We start from the raw sequence: 23,513 nt of genomic DNA on the forward strand, positions 1-23,513 counted from the left end.
CTCAGCCTTCCCTCCTCCCGAGGCCACAGAGAAGGGTCACCACAGGCGAGAAGCCTGAGGCAAGCTGGGGACAGCAGCCGCGGCGGTCCTGGACCTCCTCCCCCGGTTACCTGTGAGGACTCCGACCCGGATTTGATGGTCGTGGTTAGTGAGGATCATCCCCTCGGTCGCCATGTTTCCCAGCGCAGTCACCGCACTGACGGGAGCCGGGAAAAGCCAGAGCCCGGAGCGCGCGGGCCGGGAGCGCGCTTGCCTCGGGAAGCGCGAGGCAAACGCGAGGCGGCCTGCGCGAGTGAGAGGCCGGGCCCCGAGGGCGCGAGTCCGCGGGGGGAAGTAGGCGGAGTCAGGGCGCGCGACCCCGAGTCCGGGTCCGAGACAGCGAGCTGCGAGCTGCGGCTGTGTTACGCGGTGGCTGCTGAGGGAGAGCGCGCGGAGGCGTAGGAACGAGGCGGGAGAGACTCCCGCTTTGCGGAGCGCGAGACCCAGGGCCGCTGGACGGCAGGAGACTGAGGGGAAAGGAGAGCACAAGCTCGGGAGGTCGCGGGGGCGGACTCGGGGACAGGGGCGGAGCTACACCGCGAATCGTGGAACTCGTGGCGAGTGAGGGGAGGAGTAAGAGCTCGGTACCGAGTGCTGGGAGCGGGAAGGAGCCGGCGCAGCCCTAGCAGAACCGGCGAACGCTCCTGGGCGCGCGAGTAGCGCGGGATTGGTTGGGAGAACGCGGGTGCGCGCGAGACGTGAACGCTGCCTCAGCCGAGCTCCAGACAGAAGCAATCTCCTGCCGAGCCCGGCGGTTGTCAGCTACTCCGGGCGGCGGTTGGGGCGGCAAAGCAGCTCTCCCGAGGGGAAGAGGAAAGGCTCCAGGGACCCTGGAGGTGCCTTAGAAAGCTGCGTGGGTGGCAGAACCGCAGCTGCTGTGACAGCCCGCGGTTGGCGAGGAAGGAGGTATCCTATCCTGCCTTATCTTCCCGCTTGCCGCCCTACCGTAGGATTTCCCAAGTCCAAGTCTGTACCTTCAGGAGGATCCTCACTAGCGAAGGTTAGGAGCCTGCGGCAGAGCATCTTGAGGAGAGATAGCTGGCTTCTCTTTCTCCCGCTGTCGCATGGTTTTGTGGCATCAGGCTTCTTCGCTAAAGGCTCTGCTTTCAGGTGAAAAGCACCAATCTTAGAGAATGAGATTAGAGAATGTTCCTCCCCCCCCTGAGCCACAATCACAAACCTGGAAATAGAACCCCGGTGGTGGCAATTTTCATTTCAGTATTTGTGGGATATGAGGTTACCATGAAAATAGCTTTTGTTGCCACTTACCTTCATGTGTCTTTCATAAAGTGTGATATGAATCACCTGTGGCTCTTTCACATGGGTTTCTTAGTTCCTTTCTTTCTAGCCCTTTCAACTTCTTAATAAAAAACATTATATACACACACATGTATATGTATTTTTTTTTCTCAGCTTTGGTAAAACCGGGAAGCATAAAATTGAAAAGCAAAATGTCACAAAAAATGTATAATCATTTGTATACAATTAAAATCTCAGTTTGATGGTTATGTTTTATTGTGCCAACTAGAACGTGGACTTACTCTCTAACTGAAGATTCACATTGTTATGTATTTCATTTTAAATAATGGGAGTACAAAGGAGATGATGGGTGGAATTGAGGTGGGAGAAAATTAATTAGTAAAATTTCTTTTGAGTATGTGTATTGCTAGTATTTTTGACAGTGGATTTAAAATTGAAGCCAGATCATGAACCCACCTCCTATAATAATCTATCACCATAGAGCCTGGGAGCCAATGGATTCTTAACTAGTTTCAAATGAGAGATATATATGTGAAACTATGTTTTCTTTATTTCAAACTAAAGATGAGCAAATGGTTGGTTACATTGCCTTTCTATCTTTATTCCCTCTAGCGCCCCCAAATTTGAAATGATTTTTAAATGTCTTGAATTTTCAGAGAGATAAATTCTAATTCTGCCCACTATAGGTTCTGTAACCTTAAATGAATTGGGGTCTTTTTCTTTATCGTTTATATAAGCTGGTAGATAAGCACCCTTTCAATTTAGAATATTCCGTTATTATTCATGGAAAGAAACTGGCACTTTTGTTTCACAAATAACAGAAAACAAGGGACTTTCTGTTATCTATAAAAGCAGCAATGGTGAAATTCATTAAAATTTTCATTCGGGGACTTCCCTGATGGCGCAGTGGTTAAGAATCTGCCTGCCAATTCAGGGGACAGGGGTTCGAGTCCTGGTCCGGTAAGATCCCACATGCCGCAGAGCAACTAAGGCCGTGCGCCACAACTACTGAGGCTGCGCTGTAGAGCCCGCGAGCCACAACTATTAAAGTCCGCATGCTGCAACTACTGAAGCCTGTGCTCCGCAACGAGAAGTCACCGCAGTGAGAAGCCCACGCACCGCAACGAAGAGGAGCCCCCACTCACCGCAACTAGAGAAAGCCCGTGCGCAGCAACGAAGACCCAATGCAGCCAAAAATAAATAAATAAAAAATAAATTTATAAAAAAAATTTTAATTGGGAAGGGTGAAGATGAATTAAGCCTTTTAAAGTATATGGAGGTTAGTTTGTTAAACCTGCTAAAATTGCTGAAAAGAAGTAATGTTAATAGAATTAAACTGGACAATTATAATAGATGCTTGTCTTTCAACAATTTTCCTCAAGTATATTCATCTCAGCTGAATTTACACAGGAAAAGAAAGTTTACACAGGAAAAGCCTAGTGACGTTGCTGTCTAGTGGGACTTTTTGTTTTATTGCTGGTTATTGAATGAATATTGCAGTATCCACATGCTTTTTAACTCCTGTTACCATGTGACATTTCTTCAGAATTCATCTGGGAATCAAGTGTTACAACAAAGAAAACTTTCTGGAAAGTAGGAAGAGAGTAGCATTTCCAAAGATTGATAAATGTCTCAGGAACATATTTGGGGAGGGGGGGGAGAAAGTGGAAAAGTTCAGAGTTTGTATATAAAGCATTAGAAGTGCCCAGGGCACTTCTAATTCTCTCCATTCCTGAGATTTTAGCAATGAAAATTGAGTTTACACTGAGAACACAAAAGATGGGTAAACACTTGGCTATCATAATGACTTTCATTATAAAGATGAAAGTTTATCAGTAGAAGTGAATTACTGAATGAAGGACAGTTGAGTTTTTCTGGTACTGCTATATTTACATTTAGTCCTCCTAGTACTTTAGTTTTCCTGTAGTTAATCACACTTTCAATATAAATAAGGCAAAAGTTTACTGGCTTTTCTGGGGTTAGACTCTCCTCATTAGCACTAGATGTAAGCAAGAACAAATTTGGTAGTGCATTATTCTTCCACTAAGGCTTATTCTACTCTTGCCTCTTTCCCGAATGGCTAATAGCCACACTGAGTGGATTACAAATGGGTGCAAGCAACATTTTGAATATACTTAATGCCACTGAATTGTACACTTTAAAATGGTAAATTTTGTTAGGTGTAGTTAGCACAATTTTTAAAAAACTGGATGTAAGGTGAAGCTCTGGTTGATTTTAACATAGTATTTTCCCCAAAGGAAGGGTGATAGAGTTAAGATGAACTTTTGACTGACTGAATCAGGCAATGTATTAGTTCCTAGGGCTGCCATAACTAAGTACAACAAACTCAGTGACTTAAAACAACAGAAATTTATTCTCTCATGGTTCTGGAGGCCAGAAATCTAAAATCAACGTGTCAGCAAAGCCATGCTCACTCTAAAGTCTCTTGAGAAGAATTCTTCCCTTGCCTCTTTCTAGCTTCCAGTGGTTGCCTGCCATCCTTGGCGTTCCTTGACTTACAGTTGCATCACTCAGTCTTTGCCTTTGTCTTCACATGGTCTTCTTCCCTGTGTGTATTTTTACTTGCCCTTCTTATAAGGATGCCAGTCATTGGATTTAGGGCCCATATTAATCCACTATGACCTCATCGTAACTAATCACATCTCCAAAGACCCTATTTCCAAATTCCAAGGTTCTATGTGGATGTGAAATTTGAGGGGACACTATTCAACCCAGTACAGGTGGTAATAGATTACATTACTGTGTAAACATACAAATTACAAACTCAGCCTATTAGAAAAGAATGTTCAGAAGTTTCTCTAAAAGCTAGCTTTAGGGACTTCCCTGGTGGCACAGTGGTTAAGAATCTACCTGCCAATGCTGGGGACAGTGGTTCGATCCCTGGTCTGGGAAGATCCCACATGCCGCGGAGCAACTAAGCCCCTGCGCCACAATTACTAAGCCTGCGCTCTAGAGCCTGCGAGCCTCAACTACTGAAGCCCACAGGCCTAGAGCCCATGCTCCACAAGAAGAGAAGCCACTGCAATGAGAAGCCTACACACCACAACAAAGAGCAGCCCCCACTCAATGTAACTAGAGAAAGCCCGTGCGCAGCAACGAAGACCCAATGCAGCCAAAAATAAATAAATAATTTTTCAAAAGAAATAAAAAGCTGAGATTTAGAAATTAGACACATTTTTACAGAAAATACAGCTCTATAGAATAGAGAATACTGGGGAAATTTTAAATTTTTGACCTAAATGGCCCAATGCTTTTCCCCCAGAAGTAGTTTTCTAAATTAGAAATTTCCAAAGTCTAATAAGATAAATTTAGTCAGTCCTACTAATGAAATTGACACTTTGGTTTTAGTTCTGATGCCCTTGTTATCTTTTAGTAAAGTGGAGCTGAGCCACATCAATTTCTCATGGAGTTTGATGACACTTATTTGGGAACAACTAGGACAACGTTTTCTGATGTCTGCCGTGTTTATTAAAATTAATTGAACTTTTCCTTCCTTGGGCTTTTGATATTATATTCTGCTGCCCAGATTGCTGCTTGAATAATTTTGTGCCACAGTCCTTTGTATTTTTCCTCACACTTACTCTCTTCCTCTGAGGTCCCCAACTGGAAATCCAGATGAATGAGGCTGTTTTTGGTTGCAAGTGACTGACGCTAGTTTAAGCCTAAAGGAATTCATTGGCTCACACAGCTAGGAAGTTCAGACATGTATTGGCTTCTGTAAGCTATAATTTAGATGAGTAGTTTTCGAGTCCATCTAGGGACACCGGGAGAATCCAAGATCTTTTCAGAGGGTCTACAAAGTCAAAAGTATTTTCATACTAATACTAAGCCATTATGTGCCTTTCTCCTCTCATTTTCTCATTAGATACAGTAGAATTTTCCAGAGGCTACGTGATGTGTAGCGATGTCATCACTCTGATAGCTAATGGAATGTGTGTTTGTATAGTCTCATATTTTAAAAATTTTAATATAGTAAATACCAATAGGTATAACCTACTTAAACAAAAGCTCTTTGGAGTCCCCAATAATTTTTAAGAGTGTAAAGGTGTCCTGAGACCAAAATCTTGGAAACCACAAATTTAGGTCATGTCTCCAACCCAAAGCACTAAGGCAAAGGCAATAGCATTTTCTAATTGGTTGGCCTCAGTCATGTGTTCACCCAGAGGATCAGGATCAGATGAACCCCTACCAAATAGACAAAGATCAAGGGAGGATGCATCTGGGTACCATATGTAAGGCTAGTGCCTTGATAGGTTAGTAGTTAGTCAGAAAGGGTTTAAAAAATGTCAGCTGAGACTTAAAATTGTTTCTGGTGATAAAAAGTTGAAAAGCTGGATACTTGCATTAAGGCATCTGAAGTAGCATAACAGCTGGGAAAATAAATGCATAACAGCCCCCCACACACACACACACAAAATCTCCTATCTCTCTCTACCATTACTATAGATTTTAATCTTTTCTGAGGGCTTTAATTTATACATTTGATACCACCTACATTGTTTCATGTTAATATTCAGAAGCTAGAGAAGCTCTTCCCTGTGTGTCCTGACAATTTACAAATGTACAAGGTCACCGCTTATTTATATGGCTGCTTACCTGATAAAAGAAGGAAACCAGAAACAAAAAAGTTTTATTTCTAAAGAAAGCACTGGTTTTTCTCCCTCCTTAATTCAAAGAAAGTGTAGACGAAACGGGAGGAGGACAGTATTTGCTAGAAGAGGAAGGAATTATTGGATAAGGGAAAGGAGAATGAGATTTGTTAAATGGAAAAGTAACATGAAGTGTCCAGAAACTATTTAATTTCTTAAAAGGGCTCTGTCTACAAGGCCTTCAGTTTTTAGGATTCAGTATACACAAGTAAATAAAAAATGGTACCTGGGACTTCCTTGGTGGCACAGTGATTAAGACTCCGTGCTCCCAATGTAGGGGGGCCAGCTTCGATCCCTTGTCTGAGAGTTAGCTCCTACATGCGTGCCGCAACTAAGAGTTCACATGCCACAACTAAGGAGCCCACGTGCCACAGCTAAGGAACCCATGAGCCGCAACTAAGAAGCCCTCCTGCCACAACTAAGACCCAGTGCAACCAACCAAATAAATAAATAAATAAATATTTTTAATAAAGAAAAGAAAAAATAGTCCCAAACTTAACCACTGACATGGATTGAGTTTAAGTGAGCTTTTTAAAAAAATCAAAAATTATTATTATTAATTGGTTTCCATATAATCAAAGCCCAACTACCCTAGAAAAATAGTTTTGTCTCTATAAAAGCAACAAAAAATTATTTTGTTAACCTAAGTAACCTCATTTTCTCCCAGGTTGACTAATAATTGGAGGAATTATGGTCGATAGGAATGTTTATACAGTAGTTTAGCTAAAAATGAAACTGCAGCAGAATTTTGAAATGTTAAAAAGCATAAATGAATTGGTGAAGGAAGCAGAGATGATGGATTTTTCAGTTGTGCTGAAAAATCTCATTTTACCATGTAATAATTACATTTCATATTTATCTGCCTGTGTATCACCTGCTGTGGGATTGATTGGGTGCAGAGCGTGAATCCCTTTCCAACACAGAACCTTGTTTTCTTCCCGTTTCCTAATATTTGATGACTAAATACAGAACATATAAGGCAATAGGGACTTTGAATTGCTAGCAGTGCAGGCTACTCCCAAGGTACCAGAGGGGCTGTTAGAAATTTGCCTTGCCATGTAACAGCTTGCAGAAGCCTCTGCCTATAAAAGGAGACACCAGCTAACCTGGCCAGAGTTCACATAAACAATATTAAAGCTGGATTTTTCTGCCTGGATCTAAAAGAGTAAGGCAAAATGTTGCATACTGTCCCTTGTCCCCTTTGATGACTGCAATTCTAGATTAAAGATGAAAATAGCAAACTGTTGTTGTTGGCCTTATTTCATTTAGGAAAGAAGTATGACAAACATTACACATCACTTTGTGGTCATTGCAAAACAGCAACTTTTGGGGGTGAAATGTTAGCAAATATTCTTTGAATAGCTAGAATGTCAAGGTAAAATAAATGAGATAAGCCACAAAAATAGTACTACCCAAGATCATGGTTATTAAATGTTTTACTGATGGGATAGAGTTTTCCTCAGTTGAATTTAAAATTGAAAATTATCTCCCAAGTACAGTCAAGAGTATCAGTGATTTTATTCCGAGAGAAACATAACTGGAATATTATGAGTATAAATAAAATTGTAATGTTTCAGTGCCATAAATATTTTCTGATTACTAATTCAGTTTTGCTAATAATTTGATTCTGAGATGGGAATGCCCTAAATATAGACATATTCCAACCATATTAGAAGGAACAGCCCTCCCTGTAATTTAAACTAATATTGGATTTATCAGTGATTCTCTTGGGAGTTTGGGTATCTTGAATGAGTCTCTGATCTGTTGGGTAAGTTGACTGAATAAATTTGTACCCACAAAGCTGAGATCCATATTCTGGACTTATCAAAATGCAGACACCCAGGCATAGCCAGCCAATCTAACTGATAACTTTGCACAGCCATATAGGTGAAAGTCGGAATCCAATGTGAAGTCTTAAAGACAGTAGAAAAAAAGGCTATAATATTTCAGTTTTGTGCTTTGAAGAAATTGAAAGATTTGGAACATTTGAGGGAAAGGTGATAAGCCTAATAATAATGAACATACAATTTCAGTACTTTAGAGATGGCAAATGATTCACTTTTTAAGAAGTTATACATCTCTGCTAGCAAGTGAATTGTTTATTTCATGCTTTGGTTAACAAAAATATAATAGGAAAAAAGGTCAGATACTCATCTAAACTCATTTCAACGGTAAAAACAAACAAACAAAAACCATGATTTTAAAACATTTGAATGGTGTTCTTTTGATCCAATTTTTAAAAGGGGAATCAAAGGCCTTGTGATTAAATGATGTATTCCAGATAGTCAGTGGTACAATCAGATTTTATTTTCCTGATTTTTTTTCTCATTGCTCTGTCTAATCCAATTGACTTGGAAAATCTTTCAGGACTGCTAAAGCACAGAGGGCCTAGATGAGAACAGATGTGGCTTTCTTGAAACAGAATGTGGACTATACACTCAGCTAACTCAGTTGGTAGAACATGAAACTAATTGTCTGAGGACTGCAGAGCCTGTTATTTTTGTGGTCAAGAGAGGAAAGATATGAGTTAAATTGGAATATGAATTGGCAGTAATAATACCAGGCTCTGGTAATTAGCTTAACTGTTACCGTGGGGCAGTAACATGTGGGACTTTGGACACCCTTTCAACATATCTGAACTTCAGTGTCCTCTTCTGTAAAGTGATGGAGATTTATACTTGTTTAAAGTCCCATCTAATGCCCAAATTCTATGATTTCATGTAAAGTTTTCCAGTCTGAAAGTACATTTTAAAAAATCCGCCTTTAAAGCAACCTTTAAAAATGTAAATTGACCTTGGGAGAGGGAAGATTTTTACTTAGTTGGCTTACTTCACTCATTACACCATACAAGGGATTCCTACAGGTAATGAAGTGTTTTGTAACAAATCAACTTTCCTCATATTGACATGAGATAGGAAATTAATGACAACTTAATTAAAGAAAAGATCTGAAGATCTCAGGGACTACGGTATGATCCAGTGGTATCATACTGACACAAGACAGGGTGTCAATAGACCTGGGACTTTGGAATTAACTTTCCGTGGCCTTATGCCATACCTGAGGCTCTATCAAATCCCAGGTACTGTGTTAGGTGATCAAAATAAAAAGATGAAGAAGACACAGTCCTGGGTCTCAAAGAGCTCAAGTTTGGTAAGGGAGATCAATAGCTGGGTAAATAAACAATTGCAAGATAGTTCGCTAAGTGCCTGAACAATGATTCTGAAACCTGGCTGCACATGAGAATTTCCTGGGGACCTTTTTAAAAAATACAGATGCTTTTGCCCTCTCTCTCAGATATCACAATTTTTTTAAAAAATTTTATTTATTTTTGGCTGCGTTGGGTCTCCATTTCTGCAAGCAGGTTTTCTATGGTTGCGGTGAGCTGGGGCTACTCTTCGCTGTGGTGCGCGGGTGGGCTTCTCATTGCGGTGGCTTCTCTTGTTGCAGAGCACAGAATCTAGGCACGTGGGCTTCAGTAGTTGCAGCACGCGAGCTTCAGTAGTTGTGGCTCGCAGGCCCTAGAGTGCAGGCTCAGTAGTTGTGGTGCATGGGCTTAGTTGCTCCATGGCATGTGGGATCTTCCCGGACTAGGGATCGAACCTGTGTCCCCTGCATTGGCAGGCGGATTCTTAACCACTGCACCACCAGAGAAGTCCCTCAGAGATCATAATTTACATGATCTGGAGAGGGGCTTAGTGAATTGGTGTTTTTAAAAGCTCCCAAAGATATTCTGATACACAAATAGGATTGAGAATTACTGGGATAGTAGAAGGGCACCAAACTTGGCCCTTAGGTCAAATAGGCAACGGTCAAGCAGACAAGAAGAGAAGAATCTTTCAGACAGAGGAACAGCTTTGTGCAAAGGCATGGATATAACAGAACTCATGGTGCATCAGGGGAACTGCAACTAGTTCTGTGCGGCTCACTGTAGATGTATGAGGGAAGGGGGTTACAGTGAAAGATGAGATTGGGGATGTAGGCAGGAGGCAGATCTTTATGTGTTTTGTGAAGGAGTTTGGACTTTATACTGAAGTCAAGGGGAAATCAGTAGGGATGTGACATGATCTCATTTCTCTTTTAGAAAAGATAGTTTCAATGGTGCTGTGGAAGATGGATTAGAGGGGCTGGAATCAGGGAAACTAGTTAAAAGAGGCTGTGGTAATCCAGGCAGGAAAGAGAACCTGAACTAAAACAGTGGCACAGGGAAGGCAGAAGATATTCAAGGAATAGATAACTAGGAGGCAGTATCAACAGGGCAGATGGGTGTGGTGGGTGAAAGAGTAAGAGGAGTCTATGGAGTATTATTTCCTTAATTTGTAACTACTTTTGCTCATTTGCTAGTGGAGGATCTGCCCAGAACTAAACACTTCAGAGGTGGAGAGGAACAGCTTTTTATGGACTTGTTAACAACATGCAATGTGGTTTGAATCTAGTCATTTCAAAAATCAAAAGCTATCAAAATAATCAGAGGCTGTTTACAATCCCTAAATGACTAAATTCCTGACATGCTTAAGGCCAAGCATCTAACTAGCATTTCCACCCATTGTGGAGGGGAGAGAGAGTGGAAATAGCACTAAAACGAAGGTTTGAGAGATTTTAATTAACACAAATGGCTGTACCTAGTCTTTAAATCTGTCCAAAGCAAAGGGAGTGAAAGCTTCCTAATCCTTCAGCGCTTCATCTGGCCTTGACATCAGACAAAAGAGCGTCCCTCTTCCTTCATCAAACTGACTTCCTTTAGCTCCTTGTTGTTCTGTGTAGGTCTTTGCGCCCAGAATTCTCTAAGACAGGAAAAAACAGAAAAAAATGACAGCTAAAGCACCAAGTGTCCTGGCACTCATTTTGCAAATCCTCTAAAAATATTAAATTAGAATACTAAAAATATTAACAAATGCATTCCAAAATTCTACACCCACTATCTATTCAAGCCTTTGAAATGATTTCGAAAACCAAAGTAATTTTCACATTAGATTCACTTTTGCCAGTAGTTGCTCTGCTCATATTTGCAGTGTCCATGGTACCTGATGGGGAAAATTAGGAAAATGAGAGCTTTCTTTGAGTAAAAAACCTAGTTTTATTTTGAGTTGCAAGGCTATTAGCATTCATCATAGTACCATATCATTGTAGGACTGACTCTGGTATTAGCATTGATGTGGATTTTCTAATTGTTGTTTTAGAAAATAACTTCATCAAACAATGTTTTTAAAGTTGAAGTGGCAAACCTTTTTTTTTGTGGGGGCGGGGCGGTACGTGGGCCTCTCACTGTTGTGGCCTCTCCCGTTGCGGAGCATAGGCTCCGGACACGCAGGCTCAGCGGCCATGGCTCACGGGCCCAGCCGCTCCACGGCATGTGGGATCTTCCCAGGCCGGGGCACGAACCCATGTCCCCTGCATCGGCAGGCGAACTCTCAACCACTGCGCCACCAGGGAAGCCCTGGCAAACCTTTTTTTTCCATTGAGAGCTCATGTCCCACAGGGGAAAAAAAAATCGTTTGAAGATTACATCAAGTAAAAACAATTTTATTTGAGAGCCTACAAAGTGTGCTTCCAATACAACTTTTAAATGAAGAAATGAGATGATAAATCACGCACATATCTGCACACCCTCTGGTAACCCAGACATATATTCCAAAAAATGGCTAACTGTGGACAGCGGAGAACAAACAAAAGATGAAGGTGGGGGTGGGGATGAGAAAGAGGAGGCAGAGAGAAAAACAGGCACAGACTGAGAGAGAAAGGGAGAGAATAAAAAGGGAAAGAGGGAGAATTGTAGGGTGCTAAATAGGCTCTATGGTGAGTCAGTCCTAGGTGAGGGCTGCCAGACTAAAATATAGGACACCCGGTTAAATTTGAATTTCAATAAACACCAAATAATTTTTAGTATACGTATGTCCCATGCGATAGTTGGGACATATTTAAACTCAACATTTATTGTTTATCTGCAATTCAAACTTAACTGGGGATCTTCTTTCTATTAGCTAAGTATGACAACCTAATCCTAGACAACCTTCTGCTCTCCTGATTGTGTGATGCAAAAAAGTTTAGAATATATTGTCACTCACTGAAATAATCATAATATCAATACAGGTACAGTTTACTTTTTTTTCAACCTTCAAAATTTATATTTAGGAAAGAAGACTTTTGTTCTCCCCTGGACTTCTGTGGAGTTTTATAGGAAGTGAAAGAATGAGCTAGTTTAGAAATTAACTTCGGACTTCCCTGGTGGCGTAGTGGTTAAGAATCCACCTGCCAGTGCAGGGGACACGGGTTCGATCCCTAGTCCGGGAAGATCCCACATGCCGTGGAGCAACTATGCCCGTGCGCCACAACCACTGAGCCTGTGTGCCACAACTACTGAAGCCTGCACACCTAGAGCCTCTGCTCCACAAGAGAAGCCACCGCAATGAGACGCCCGTGCACCGCAACGGAGTAGCTCCCGCTCCCTGCAACTGGAGAAAGTCTGTGCACAGCAACGAAGACCCAATGCAACTAAAGATAAATAAATAAAAATTAAAAAAAAAAAGTTAACTTCATGACCTACTAATACCATGAACCGAAGGCTGACATTCAAAAGGTTCAAGTTGCTGCAAGGCTTGAAAAAGCCTGTATTTGAGGGCAATGCTATTTATCAAGGACTCAGATTGGAGCCAGCTGTGGGTTTCCGCCCCTGCCTTTCAGAATTTTAGCTTAACACTACTATTTTCCTTTCAGCAGCACCTGCTGGAGTGTATTCAGCCATCAGGAGGAGTAATACTAAAGTGAAGTAAAGGTTGAAGCTGGGGGGAATGACTTGCTTTCAGAACAGAGGGAGTTATAGAATAAATAAGGTCTCAAGAGTATTCATTTCCCACTGCACTGGGCTTTCATCTGAATTTATAAGTGTAGCAAAATATTCACGTGCAACCTTCAGCTTCTTAAAAGAGCTCAAGGAAATGCTAAGAGTTGGGGTGGGCGTTTGGGGGTGGGATAGGGGAGGAGAGAAGAGCAAGGCTGTCAGAATCAAGTGTCTTATCACCAGTTCTATTATTATGGAAGATAAACCTCTTCTTTAAATACCGGCAGATGTGATGGGACACAGCTGAATTTAAAGATTGCTTCGTGCCTGTGCGCTCTAAGATAGGTGACTGCCAAAGGCCAAGAACTGCTCTCTTGACTCTACAGAATTCTGGGAAGGGCTGCTGTGCCCTCTGGGTCAAACTGTAATTTTATACTGGTCTGGAAGTAAATCCCTTCAAATGTGACCCGTCTCTGGAAAGACTTCACTGTGGATGTAAAATATTTTTCTCTTCTATAAGACTAGGTGATGAAGTATGCTAAACCGATGAGACTGACCTGGCTAATGATACATACAACCTGGGCCTCAAGGGAATTTGCACGTAGGGATTGCTTGAAGTGTTACAAAGTCAGTATTAACACAGGATTATATTTTGCCAACCAAACAGATCACACCACTACAATGCAGCCAACCAGCACACAGGACAATCGATGTGGGAGGAGGAATTCTTGGCGAGGAGCAGTGCGATAACCCTCCCTCTACTTGGAAATGCCTATAACAGAAGGGCCTGTACCCTGATTTGCTGGAAGGTGTGTCCAAAATTACATTCAATCCTTTAAGACAGATCTGTGAAATTCAATTCTTTAGAAACTAGAGGAAAAGGAACATTATCCAGGAACACTACTAAGTACTTAAACTTCAAGAGGTCCCCACCTTGCGCAATTGCCTGATTTTTTAATTCCTTGTCCTGATCGCCTGATTTATCTGTGGTAGAAAAAAAACAAACAGTATTAGGGATCGTGGAGGGCGGGACAGTGGCTGTTTTTGGAAGGGAGGACACGGTAGTTCACAGAGTGGAATAATAGGTACAGATTTTGCAGCAGAATGCTGAATTTAATACGGGATAATCAAGGCTGCCAGTAATACACCTCAGTGTCACAAAGCATGGCAGAAAACACCAATAGATCTTTTAATTTTTTCATTTGATACATAAATGTAGCACATTTTGTCCTAAGGGCAATAGAAGACTGATGGCTCCCTGCAGGTTCCTGAATTACCACTGTTTATGGACTAAAGGCCTGGATGTGATTGGTGCCACCTACTGGGCTAAATGAAGAATTACAAATCTGTCAACCCCTTTTGGAAGTAGTATTTCTTTTGTTACTGAACAAATTAATGTTGGGGGTATGATTCTTTATTGGGAGGATTATACATTAAACAAGTGATAAGCTTGAATTCAAATCATAGCCTTTAGATGTGGAAGAGTCATAAGAAATCACATACTGGAACACTCACTTTATAGCATATTTTAGGAGGTGAGCTTTGGATATGCAGTCAGAAGCCTGGCTTCTCTGAACTAGTTTCTTGTTCTATAATACCTACCCCATAGAGTCACTGTGAGGGTTACACAAAACCATGTTTTCAACATGCTCTATAATATGTTATGGTTGCTTTAGATAAAGAAAAACATTGAAACAAAATGACTGGTCCAGTTCATCTAAATGGTTAGCCTCAGAGTAAGGCCTGCAACTCATATATCTGACTCTAAATCCAGTGCTTTTCCCAGTAAATTGCTATTTCCCAAAATTTGATGGTGAGATGATTTTAGGAGGCAACTGCAATGAATTTAGGAGGTGCTGGAACACAGCATTAAATACTATAAATCACAGTGAGAAAATGATTCCTTTTTTGATTTTTTTCAAACTTGACACCTTGATGGCATCAAGAAGAGTTTCAGTTTAGTGTTGGTTTTCTTTAAAACTCTCTACATCTTGCTGATCTCACTTCCTAATAAAGATAAAACAGGCCTTAGAGTTCAGCACTGTGTTCGAATACTAAAATTTTGTTCTCTGTATACTTATTATGTTTACTTTCTATTATAGAAAACTACATCTGTTTTTCGTTTACAACACATATTACTGTTGGTAATAATATCTTAATATAACTACTTTAAAAATCCCTCTATGAAGAAAACTAATATTTCTTTTGTTTTCTTTTCAATAATTAAACACTAGTTTACAAATAGGTCAATAAAACCAAAATCTAAGACTTAAATTTCATATCCACTTGGGCTCAAACAAACTCAGAGATTTTGTATATGTGTGTATTAGAAAATGAAACTGGTCTACAATCAGTGCTCAATGCATGTGCAGTCAATAACACACAAGCAATGGGTCACGCATGCCTGTGGCTACATGCACTCGTAGTAACTGAACAGTTTAGTGTCCTATCGCTTAATACTCCAGGAGCATTAGGGGAGAGAAGAGAAAAGAGGATGTTGATCTGTGGGCTGTTCTAGTTCAGAGTTCAGAGATTCAGCGTTCTGCAAGCAAGGGAAAAAATATCTTCCGCGGTGATCACGCTGAATGGAATCTTTCACTATTTTCTTGGCTTGATTTGAATCCAGAGTGAAAAGGTTTTTGGCTCCTTATTCTATGGATCCCTTGAGATGACTTTCAGCTAATTTTAAATGAAATAAGACGTGGATCTCTTGCCCTCATAACCCTCCCCTCCTCTATCTTTTTAATTTGCATCTTAATGACTTTATACTGCTTCTGATTGTATTCCAGGTTCTTATTGGAGAAGAAAAGCTCAAGCTTTCTGCTTTCCAGTTCTTATCAGAACAACAGTTAAAAGAGAGACATGAATGGAACACTGGCTGAAGGATGGGTAGTTCCTCCAATCATCCAGATTTTCTAAATTTTAAATATGGATCAAGTCAGACCAACAGAGTGCTACGGACCTGGACCAAATCATCTTGAGCTGATCCATCACTTTAAAAAAAAGTTCACATCAGGGGCTTCCCTGGTGGCGCAGTGGTTGAGAGTCTGCCTGCAGATGCAGGGGACGTGGGTTCATGCCGTGGTCTGGGAAGATCCCACATGCCGCAGAGCGGCTGGGCCCGTGAGCCATGGCCGCTGAGCCTGCGCGTCCGGACCCTGTGCTCCACAACAGGAGAGGCCACAACAGTGAGAGGCCCACGTACCGCAAAACAAAAAAAGTTCACATCAATAACTTCTTATCAGATTGTGCCAAGGAACAGATAAGAAACAGCCTAGGAAATTTAGATTCTGAATTTATTTTAGAAATATTTTTGAGGACATTAGCTACTATGACACACATAGAGTGTCCTGTTCCCCTGATGAGGACCTGGAAGAGAAATTTCTCTCTCATTTCAGTACCAGTAAAAGCTGTGTTTCTTCTGAGAACTTGGTTTATTTTTATTTTGTGGACACCATAAATTCATGTTTCTTTTTTGGGGAAATTCATAACCAAGACTGAAGCCTACCTGTACCAACTGTATGGTACTTTCACTACACATTTTTATGTATTTACCTGGCTTTATTTTCCCTTTGCCTTGATTTAGTCATCTGTTTATTTGATCGTCATGCTGTGTGTGATTTTATAAGTTATTCAAGCCCTTATGGAATATGATTGAGAAGAAATTAGAGACATACATATTAATATTGTTAAAACATTGGCATCCCTTAGCCATGATTTCTTATTGCATGTCTCTTTTTTAAATTACAGAGTTCAGATTCATAGATCCATGAAAATTTAAGAGCCCTTTCTTCCTGTCCCTCAGAAAACCATTCCTTTATTTTTTTATGATAAGCTATATGATTTCCTCTAATGATGCCATAAATTCTTTGGGGTGGGGAAATGGTGAAACTCCCAGAGGAATATCTGGATTGGTGAAACTCACAACCATTGTTGGATGTCTCTTTGGCCTTCTATTCTGAAGTAGCAGAGTCTATTCCAATAAGATTTGTGAGATCAAACTACTCTAATTCCTAAGAAAGGGGACGAGGTGAGGAGAAAACTAATATTTTATCAGGTGTCAACTATGTATCAACTACATATGCTAAGCACACAATATATTACTCAGTCTTTACAAAGGAAAATTTTATTTCCTCTAGAGGAATCCTTATCTTGATATAAGAGTTTCAGTGTAATAATAATGATGATAGTGAAAACATTTTTTATAACACCGCTAACCAACTTACTGTGTGCCAGGTATTGTGTTATCACTTTACAGGTAATGGGATCTCCAATGTAAAACCAAACAAACCTCAAATTGTGTACCTATGATACTCTACCTACCTCGGGACCCAGGAAGATTCAAAAATGCTTGCTTTGGCTCAAAATTCTGCTGTATGTACAGTGATAACTTCAGATCATTGGGCTTCTGGTTGTTCTTCAAGGCTTCAATTCTCAGCTCAATCACTTTGCCATTAAAGTCATTCTATAAGAGAACATTTTTCAAAACTACTCATATAGTATTGACTTCTTTAAATCCACTATTACCTGAATCCTTTTTACTCAGAAGTTTAAAAATGAACCTATCATGCTCAGTCTTTAAAAGTGGGCAGAAATTATGTGTGATTTTTCCCCCCATTTCAAATAGGACAACATCAAGATCATAGGGAAAAAGTGCTATACTCAAGGTGAAGCTAGAGATACGTCTCTTCAGTCATCTTCCCACAAAACATTTCTTTTAGCAGACAATTGGTAATCCAGATGAGAGGATCAGGTTTACCATTAGGAAACTAAAAGCCTCTATATTGCATGAATGAAATTGTACCCTGTGTCCAGCCTTGGAAGACTTAGTGCCTGAATGAAGTTAGCTTGTTTCTGATACCTGACCCATTCCATTTTCCTCTGTTGCTTTTCCTGGTGGAAGAAAGAGCCTCTGGTGACAAAGTAAATTGAGATCAGAAATCAGTTTTCTCAATATGCTGCAAAGACTTTATAGAAAAATTATGGTGTCATAGATTCACTAATGTATTGGCTTCAACTGCAGTCCTCTTAATTGGCATCACCTGTACATCCCACTCTCCAAAAGCTAAAAGCTAAATGAACAGGATGTTTTCTATCAATGAGTTGGCTGCAGGAAGATTAGATACAAGCATAATATCTCTAAATAAATGTTCAAAAACAAATTAACAAGTGTTTTGACATCACATAGCTATTTCAAAGTTGTCATTATTGGTACAGACTTTCCCACTTTGCTCTAGCTATCATGATTTACCAGAAACTTGCCGTGTCACTCTAACTCAAATGTAATACCCCAAGGGAACCAGATCTCCTATAAAATTTTGTATCAGTTCAGGAGCACACTTAGGCAGATTATTGCTACATTAAATATTTCTAATCTATCAGCTCTAAAAGCCACTACTTTCAGAAAGATCATACTACCTTCCTTATTTCCTTCACTTTCTCTGCACACAATGTTTCCAGTTCATTCTTGGTCTTCCTAGATGATGAGGGGGTTTTGGGAGCCTGGGAAGAAAGAAGAGAGCTAAAGGAAAAGGAGGTCCCAGGAAAGAAATGCAATGTCTTAGCAGACAGTAAATCCAATATACCCTTAAGGCCCAGATCCTTCCTATCTGTCTACTCTAATTAGTCCTGATTCTCAACGGGCTGTTGCCATCTGTGTGGCATCAACAACTTTGAAATTCTAAGCACCATGCAGTCCACTTGCCTTTCTGTCCTGTAAGTCTGCTTTGTTCTTTATCTGCAGTGCTTTTTGTTGATCACTGAGTTCTTCTGTGCTGAATGTCTGTAGAGAGACATTTTGGCAAAGCTTTAAATTACTGGGACTTCATGAGGGAAGTGGAAAGCCAATGTCAAGGCTTTTGGTTCCTGCCAGTCAGAAAACTCTCAGGGCCTGATATGAAAAGTATACTACCAAAGGAGGTTCAGAATGGAATGAGCCCTTCCATCTGATCTTTTGAGTGAAACTTATAATAATAAAAACTATTAACTGAACCTTTATTATATGTCAATCACTACTGTAAGCTACTTACTACATTACTTATTTACTACATTACAAATGTTCTCATTTAATCCTCACAGGACTATTTTTATTTCCATTTTATAGATAAGAAAACTGAGTCTTAGAGAGGTTAAGTCATTTGTTTAAGGTGACTCAGGTAGGAAAGTACGGAGCTGGAATTTGAACCAGATCTCTTGGACTCTGAAGTCTGTCTTCTTAACCACTAGGCATACAATCTTGTCTCTCTATTTCTCATTGTCTAAAAGTATGGGGAGGGAAAGTCAATCACAAGTTCAGGTATATGGACATCCCTTATACAAAGTCTTTTGGGAGCTCTGGAGTAACTGGATTTTGATAGAGGAATGATGCTGGCATATTTCCTATCTCTAAGACTCAAGAACTCAGAAACTAAAACTTCTCACAACTCATAGAATTGATTTGTAGCTGCTACTGAGAACTAGGAGCAGATCTCAGTATAAGATGCAGGGCTTGATAGTATCCAAATTATCTGTGGAAAGGTGAGATGGAAAAAGCAGTCAGCGATCACACTCACACCTGTTTATATCACAAGACAATCTGCTATTCAGGTCTCATAATTTGTGAAAAGCACTTGGATCCCAAAGCCTTAGTCCACAAAGGAATTTCTACCCCTGCTTGGTTTCCCAGCAAAACAATTTTATTTTATTTTATTTATTTTTTATTTTATTTCCCAGCAAAAAATTTTATTTCTACCCCTGCTTGGTTTCCCAGCAAAATATTTTTATATTAAACAATGCTGTGATTATTGCAAAGTCAAAGGGGAATTAGAATCAGGTATTCGTTCATTCAACTTACATTTATTGATTGTCTATTATGTGTCAAGCATTGCGCTACATGCTAGGGATTCCAAGATGAGCAAAGCAATCAAGATACTGGAGAAACATGTATTCCAGAACAGGGCAGGGAGATAAGAAACAAATAAAATAGTAATAACACAATAAAATTTAAAAAATAGTGAGCTTATATTATAAAAAGTGCTATGGAAGACATGAACAGAATTGTATAATAGGAAGGGTGTGTGTGTGGGGGGTGATGTCCTTTTTCAGGTGGAGTGAATAAGGAGGGCTTCCCTGAGGAGGCGACATTTAAGCAGAGACCTGAAGGATGAGATTGAGCCAACTATAAGAAAATAGCATTACAAAGGGATAAAGCAAAAGCAAAGGTCTTTAGAAAGGAAAGGTCTTGGCATGTGGAGACCAGTGTGGGAGGGGAGGACTTCTATGAGAGGAGACTAGAAAGGTAGGCAAGAGCCAGACTATACCTGGAATGGCTGTAAAGGGTTTTCCTAAGGAGAGTGACACTACTTGATTGTTTTAAATAAGATCAGAGAATGAATTGGAATGAGGCATGGGTGGAAACAAGAGACATGAAAAAATGAGGATGTGGACCAGAAAAAAGGGATGCTTCTTTGCATTATGGTTTGTAAGACAGATACTTTCAAGAGATCCTTAGAGGCACACATACCTTGTTCCATAGCATCTCCAGTTCCTTCCGAAGCATCTTGTTTTTCCTTTCCTGGTGGAGAGGAAAAAGCAAACAAATAGAAATATGTGTTTGTCTAGTCATTAAAGTTGGAAGAAATTACTAATAGGGGGACTAAGGGGTAGGGGCATAGTAAACCACAGAGGAAGGCAATAAATGGGCCTAGCCCCAAAACCAGGAACATGAGAGATGAGATTGATGATGATGATAAAAAATAATAACAATTTGGAATAGTAATTTTAATTATGGTAATTGTGGTATATCAATATAGAAGTGAGTTCCTCACACTTGAAACACTTAAGATGTTCTGATCATATGGCAGTTTCTTTGGGGCTTAGACCACTAATTTTTAATTTTTAAGATCCTTTATGTTGTTAATTTTTTAAAATAAATTTATTTATATTTTTATTTATTTATTTTTGGCTGTGTTGGTTCTTTGTTGCTGCGCAAGAGCTTTCTCTAGTTGCTGAGAGCAGGGCCTACACTTCACTGCGGTGCGCGGGCTTCTCATTGTGGTGGCTTCTCTTTGTTGCGGAGCACAGGCTCTAGGCGCGCGGGTTTCAGTAGTTGTGGCTTGGGGGCTCTAGAGCACAGGTTCAGTAGCTGTGGCACACGGGCTTAGTTGCTTCGCGGCATGTGGGGCACAGGTTCAGTAGCTGTGGCACACGGGCTTAGTTGCTTCGCGGCATGTGGGATCTTCCCAGACCAGGGCTCGAACACGTGTCCTCTGCACTGGCAGGCGGATTCTTAACCATTGTGCCACCAGGGAAGTCCTATATTGTTAATTTTTTAAAATCTTGAAAGAATCTCTCAGACCAAACTCCTTCCTTTCTTTTATTTTGGTTATTTTCTATTTCTTCTGAAATGTGAGGGGTTAATATGCTTGTATTCATAACCTAGATGAAAAGTTTTTCAAAAGTCAAAAAAAAAGAATTTTTGCTAGCTAGTTCTTATTCTTCCCAACATTTCACCTGACTCCCTTTGGTTCACCCAGGACTTTTCTAGATCAAGGACCTATGAGTGTTGGAGCACCAATGCTAGAGATGAACACTCTGTCTGACAGTAATGGAATTGAGAGCCCTGTTCAGAAGGCCATTCCCTGGAGTGCCCACCAACCTCTTACCAGATTCTGCTTCATCTCTTCTGCCTCCTTAATGAGCTCAATGACTGAGGATTCACCATTCCCCTTCCCTGCCATAATCTGCCTCATGATCTGCAGACTAGAAAGAAGACAGAGATATCACAAAACATAATATTTCCTAAAAAGAAATATTAATATTCCATGACCAGGCAGAAACTACTCTACCATGAGAGGGAGATAGGGGCTGAAATCACAAGATTTATGGAAGTCCTTCTAGACATAGAAGGTCTCCAAAAGACAATTTCATTCCTAATCGACGTTTGCCTTAGGTATGTGCTCTATAATGATTCTGTGCTCTGTAAGGCTCAAAACTTAGGTCTCCAACATCTAGTGAGACTCCTCTCCACCCCTGCAGAAGGAAGTTTTGTTGTATGACTTTTGGGGTAGAAAGGGGCGTTTTTTTGCCTCTGTGAAGAAGGAGGTTGAAGAACCTCTTAAGGATAAATCTCAGAATTATTCCCTACCCCCATCTCTGTCCATCTCCCCTACTTTGTTTCTCCACATAAAAACATTTGAGTTAGTTGGAGAACCCACTTATATCCTTATGGTAGCCTCTAGAGAATCAAGCCATCAAGAAGTTTCTGATAAAATCTGAATTAATATCAAATCTCTGACTGTAAGAGAGGATATTCTTTAAAGGTATTAATTAACTTATGCTTATGTTCTTTGTGCTTTTCCCTCTCTAATTATAAGCAAAGAAGCAAGCCTTTGTGTTCTCTTGCCCTGAGAGGGCTGAGTTTCTCGGTTATAAACAGCTGGTGCTTGACTACAACTTTCTGCCTGGCGTTTGTTCTCACAACTTTCTGCCTGGCTTTTGCTCTCCAAAAGTCTGAGCTCCCTGAAATATTTATGGTAGGGTAGAGAATGAAGGTAGACACATTAAGGTGAGATTCTCTGAAACTAGAAAGGAAAAAGAGAGTTGGTGGATCCCAAGAACAGTGAGTGCCCTAGCAAAGAGTTAAGACCTCAACTGCCTAGTACATTTAGTAAGGCCAGACCCTAATCCAGAGGACTCTGATGCTCAGAAATGATTACCATTTCACTGCATGGCAATGGAAGAACAGAGTCATCTATCCTAAAGTGATTCCACAAACATGAATGAGGGGCTATCTGTGTGACCATGATGGATTGAGGATAGTAAAGTCTCTTAACAGTTTCTTGGGAAGAAAAGTAATAACTGTAGCCCTGTGAGATAAGCTGAGTTATATTTAATTCTACTAAAAGAAGAAGGATTCCTTGCCACCCTGATTTTGTGGTTACATTCTTTTAATTTACTATAGCTGAAGGTCTAAACCTTTTAAAAAATGTAAATAATCATTGCTAAATCCTATGGATTAAAGTTCTCTTGCCTTTCCCCTTCTAGGAAATCCTGAGAAGGGAACACTTACCTTCTTTGTCTTTCCTCCAAGTTAGACATCAACTTCTGGAATAACAGCTTGTTCTTATCTTCTAGAGGTTTTAGCATCTCTAGCAGTTCCTGCTTCCTTAGTTTTAAGTCCTCACTCAACTCCTTCAAGTAGTTGTCATCTATTTTTGAACTTCTGTGGGAAGAGACACTATATTTGCCTTCAGCCTGGGCTAATAACAGAGACCCTCTTTTCTTTCCTGGATAGTTACCACTTGGCATCTTCCGTCAAAGACTCACCTTGTTTTGGAAGATAAGTAAGATCCTGGAGAGGCTGAAGCACTTGTCATCTTGAAGGAAAACTTCTACTCTAAGAATAAATAAGGTCTTCTTGAAAATATGTGCTTTCTTGTTCCATTCATTTAAGTCATCATTTTTGTGCTGCTGTTCTTGAAACTCCTGTTTCATTGGACAGATTTTTAGCTACAGGTTGAGGTCACAATGGCACTAAGACCACAGATTTAACAGGTCTTTTAAATAACTCCAACATCAGTGACAGCTTGTTGACTGAAAATACTACTAACTACATCTGAGCAGTTCTTGCCTTAGTTTTAACCAATGCCAAAAGTTTTATTCTGAAGTTTTTGACTGAATAGGGTAGAATCATAACACATCTATATTATGGAATTCCTATTGTGTTAGAAAATGATGGCTTGTCAAAAATAACTCATCAACACCATCTTCCATGGCAATTGACCTCCATG

General features: G+C 40.3%; 2 protein-coding genes across 4 annotated transcripts in view; both read right to left on the reverse strand.

Annotated features, from left to right (window-relative positions):
• Nucleotides 1-261, reverse strand: part of GPHN (gephyrin) — a 618,338-nt gene extending 618,077 nt beyond the window's left edge. The window contains exon 1 of one of the 3 annotated variants that reach the window (XM_007449022.1): nucleotides 111-261. In XM_007449022.1, the coding sequence (XP_007449084.1) occupies nucleotides 111-174 (64 nt within the window). In that variant the 5' untranslated portion in view covers nucleotides 175-261. The remainder of the gene's footprint in view (nucleotides 1-110) is intronic. The other 2 variants (XM_007449020.1, XM_007449021.1) reach the window with 2 other exon arrangements.
• Nucleotides 262-10,630: 10,369 nt separating this feature from the next.
• On the reverse strand, nucleotides 10,631-23,099 carry CCDC196 (coiled-coil domain containing 196). Its single transcript, XM_007449023.1, has 10 exons — nucleotides 23,050-23,099; nucleotides 22,793-22,945; nucleotides 21,387-21,483; nucleotides 20,246-20,296; nucleotides 18,449-18,526; nucleotides 18,163-18,246; nucleotides 17,578-17,637; nucleotides 17,068-17,209; nucleotides 10,935-10,990; nucleotides 10,631-10,750 (listed from the first exon to the last, which is right to left on the reverse strand). Exons 1-10 carry the CDS (start codon nucleotides 23,097-23,099, stop codon nucleotides 10,631-10,633), a joined length of 891 nt encoding a protein of 296 aa, XP_007449085.1.
• Between the last annotated feature and the right edge of the window lie 414 nt (nucleotides 23,100-23,513).

Source organism: Lipotes vexillifer, unplaced genomic scaffold, assembly GCF_000442215.2.
Source record: "Lipotes vexillifer unplaced genomic scaffold, Lipotes_vexillifer_v1.1 scaffold629, whole genome shotgun sequence".
NCBI lineage: Eukaryota > Metazoa > Chordata > Mammalia > Artiodactyla > Lipotidae > Lipotes > Lipotes vexillifer.

Excerpts from the sequence above, each read along its gene's own strand:
- CCDC196 (XM_007449023.1), bottom strand. The coding sequence starts at position 23,099 with ATGACAAGTGCTTCAGCCTCTCCAGGATCTTACTTATCTTCCAAAACA. Across the intron at positions 21,484-22,792 it reads TTGGAGGAAAGACAAAGAAG|TCTGCAGATCATGAGGCAGA; the intron begins GTAAGTGTTCCC and ends TCTTCTTTCTAG. Across the intron at positions 17,210-17,577 it reads AACAAGCTAACTTCATTCAG|AATGACTTTAATGGCAAAGT; the intron begins GCACTAAGTCTT and ends GTTCTCTTATAG.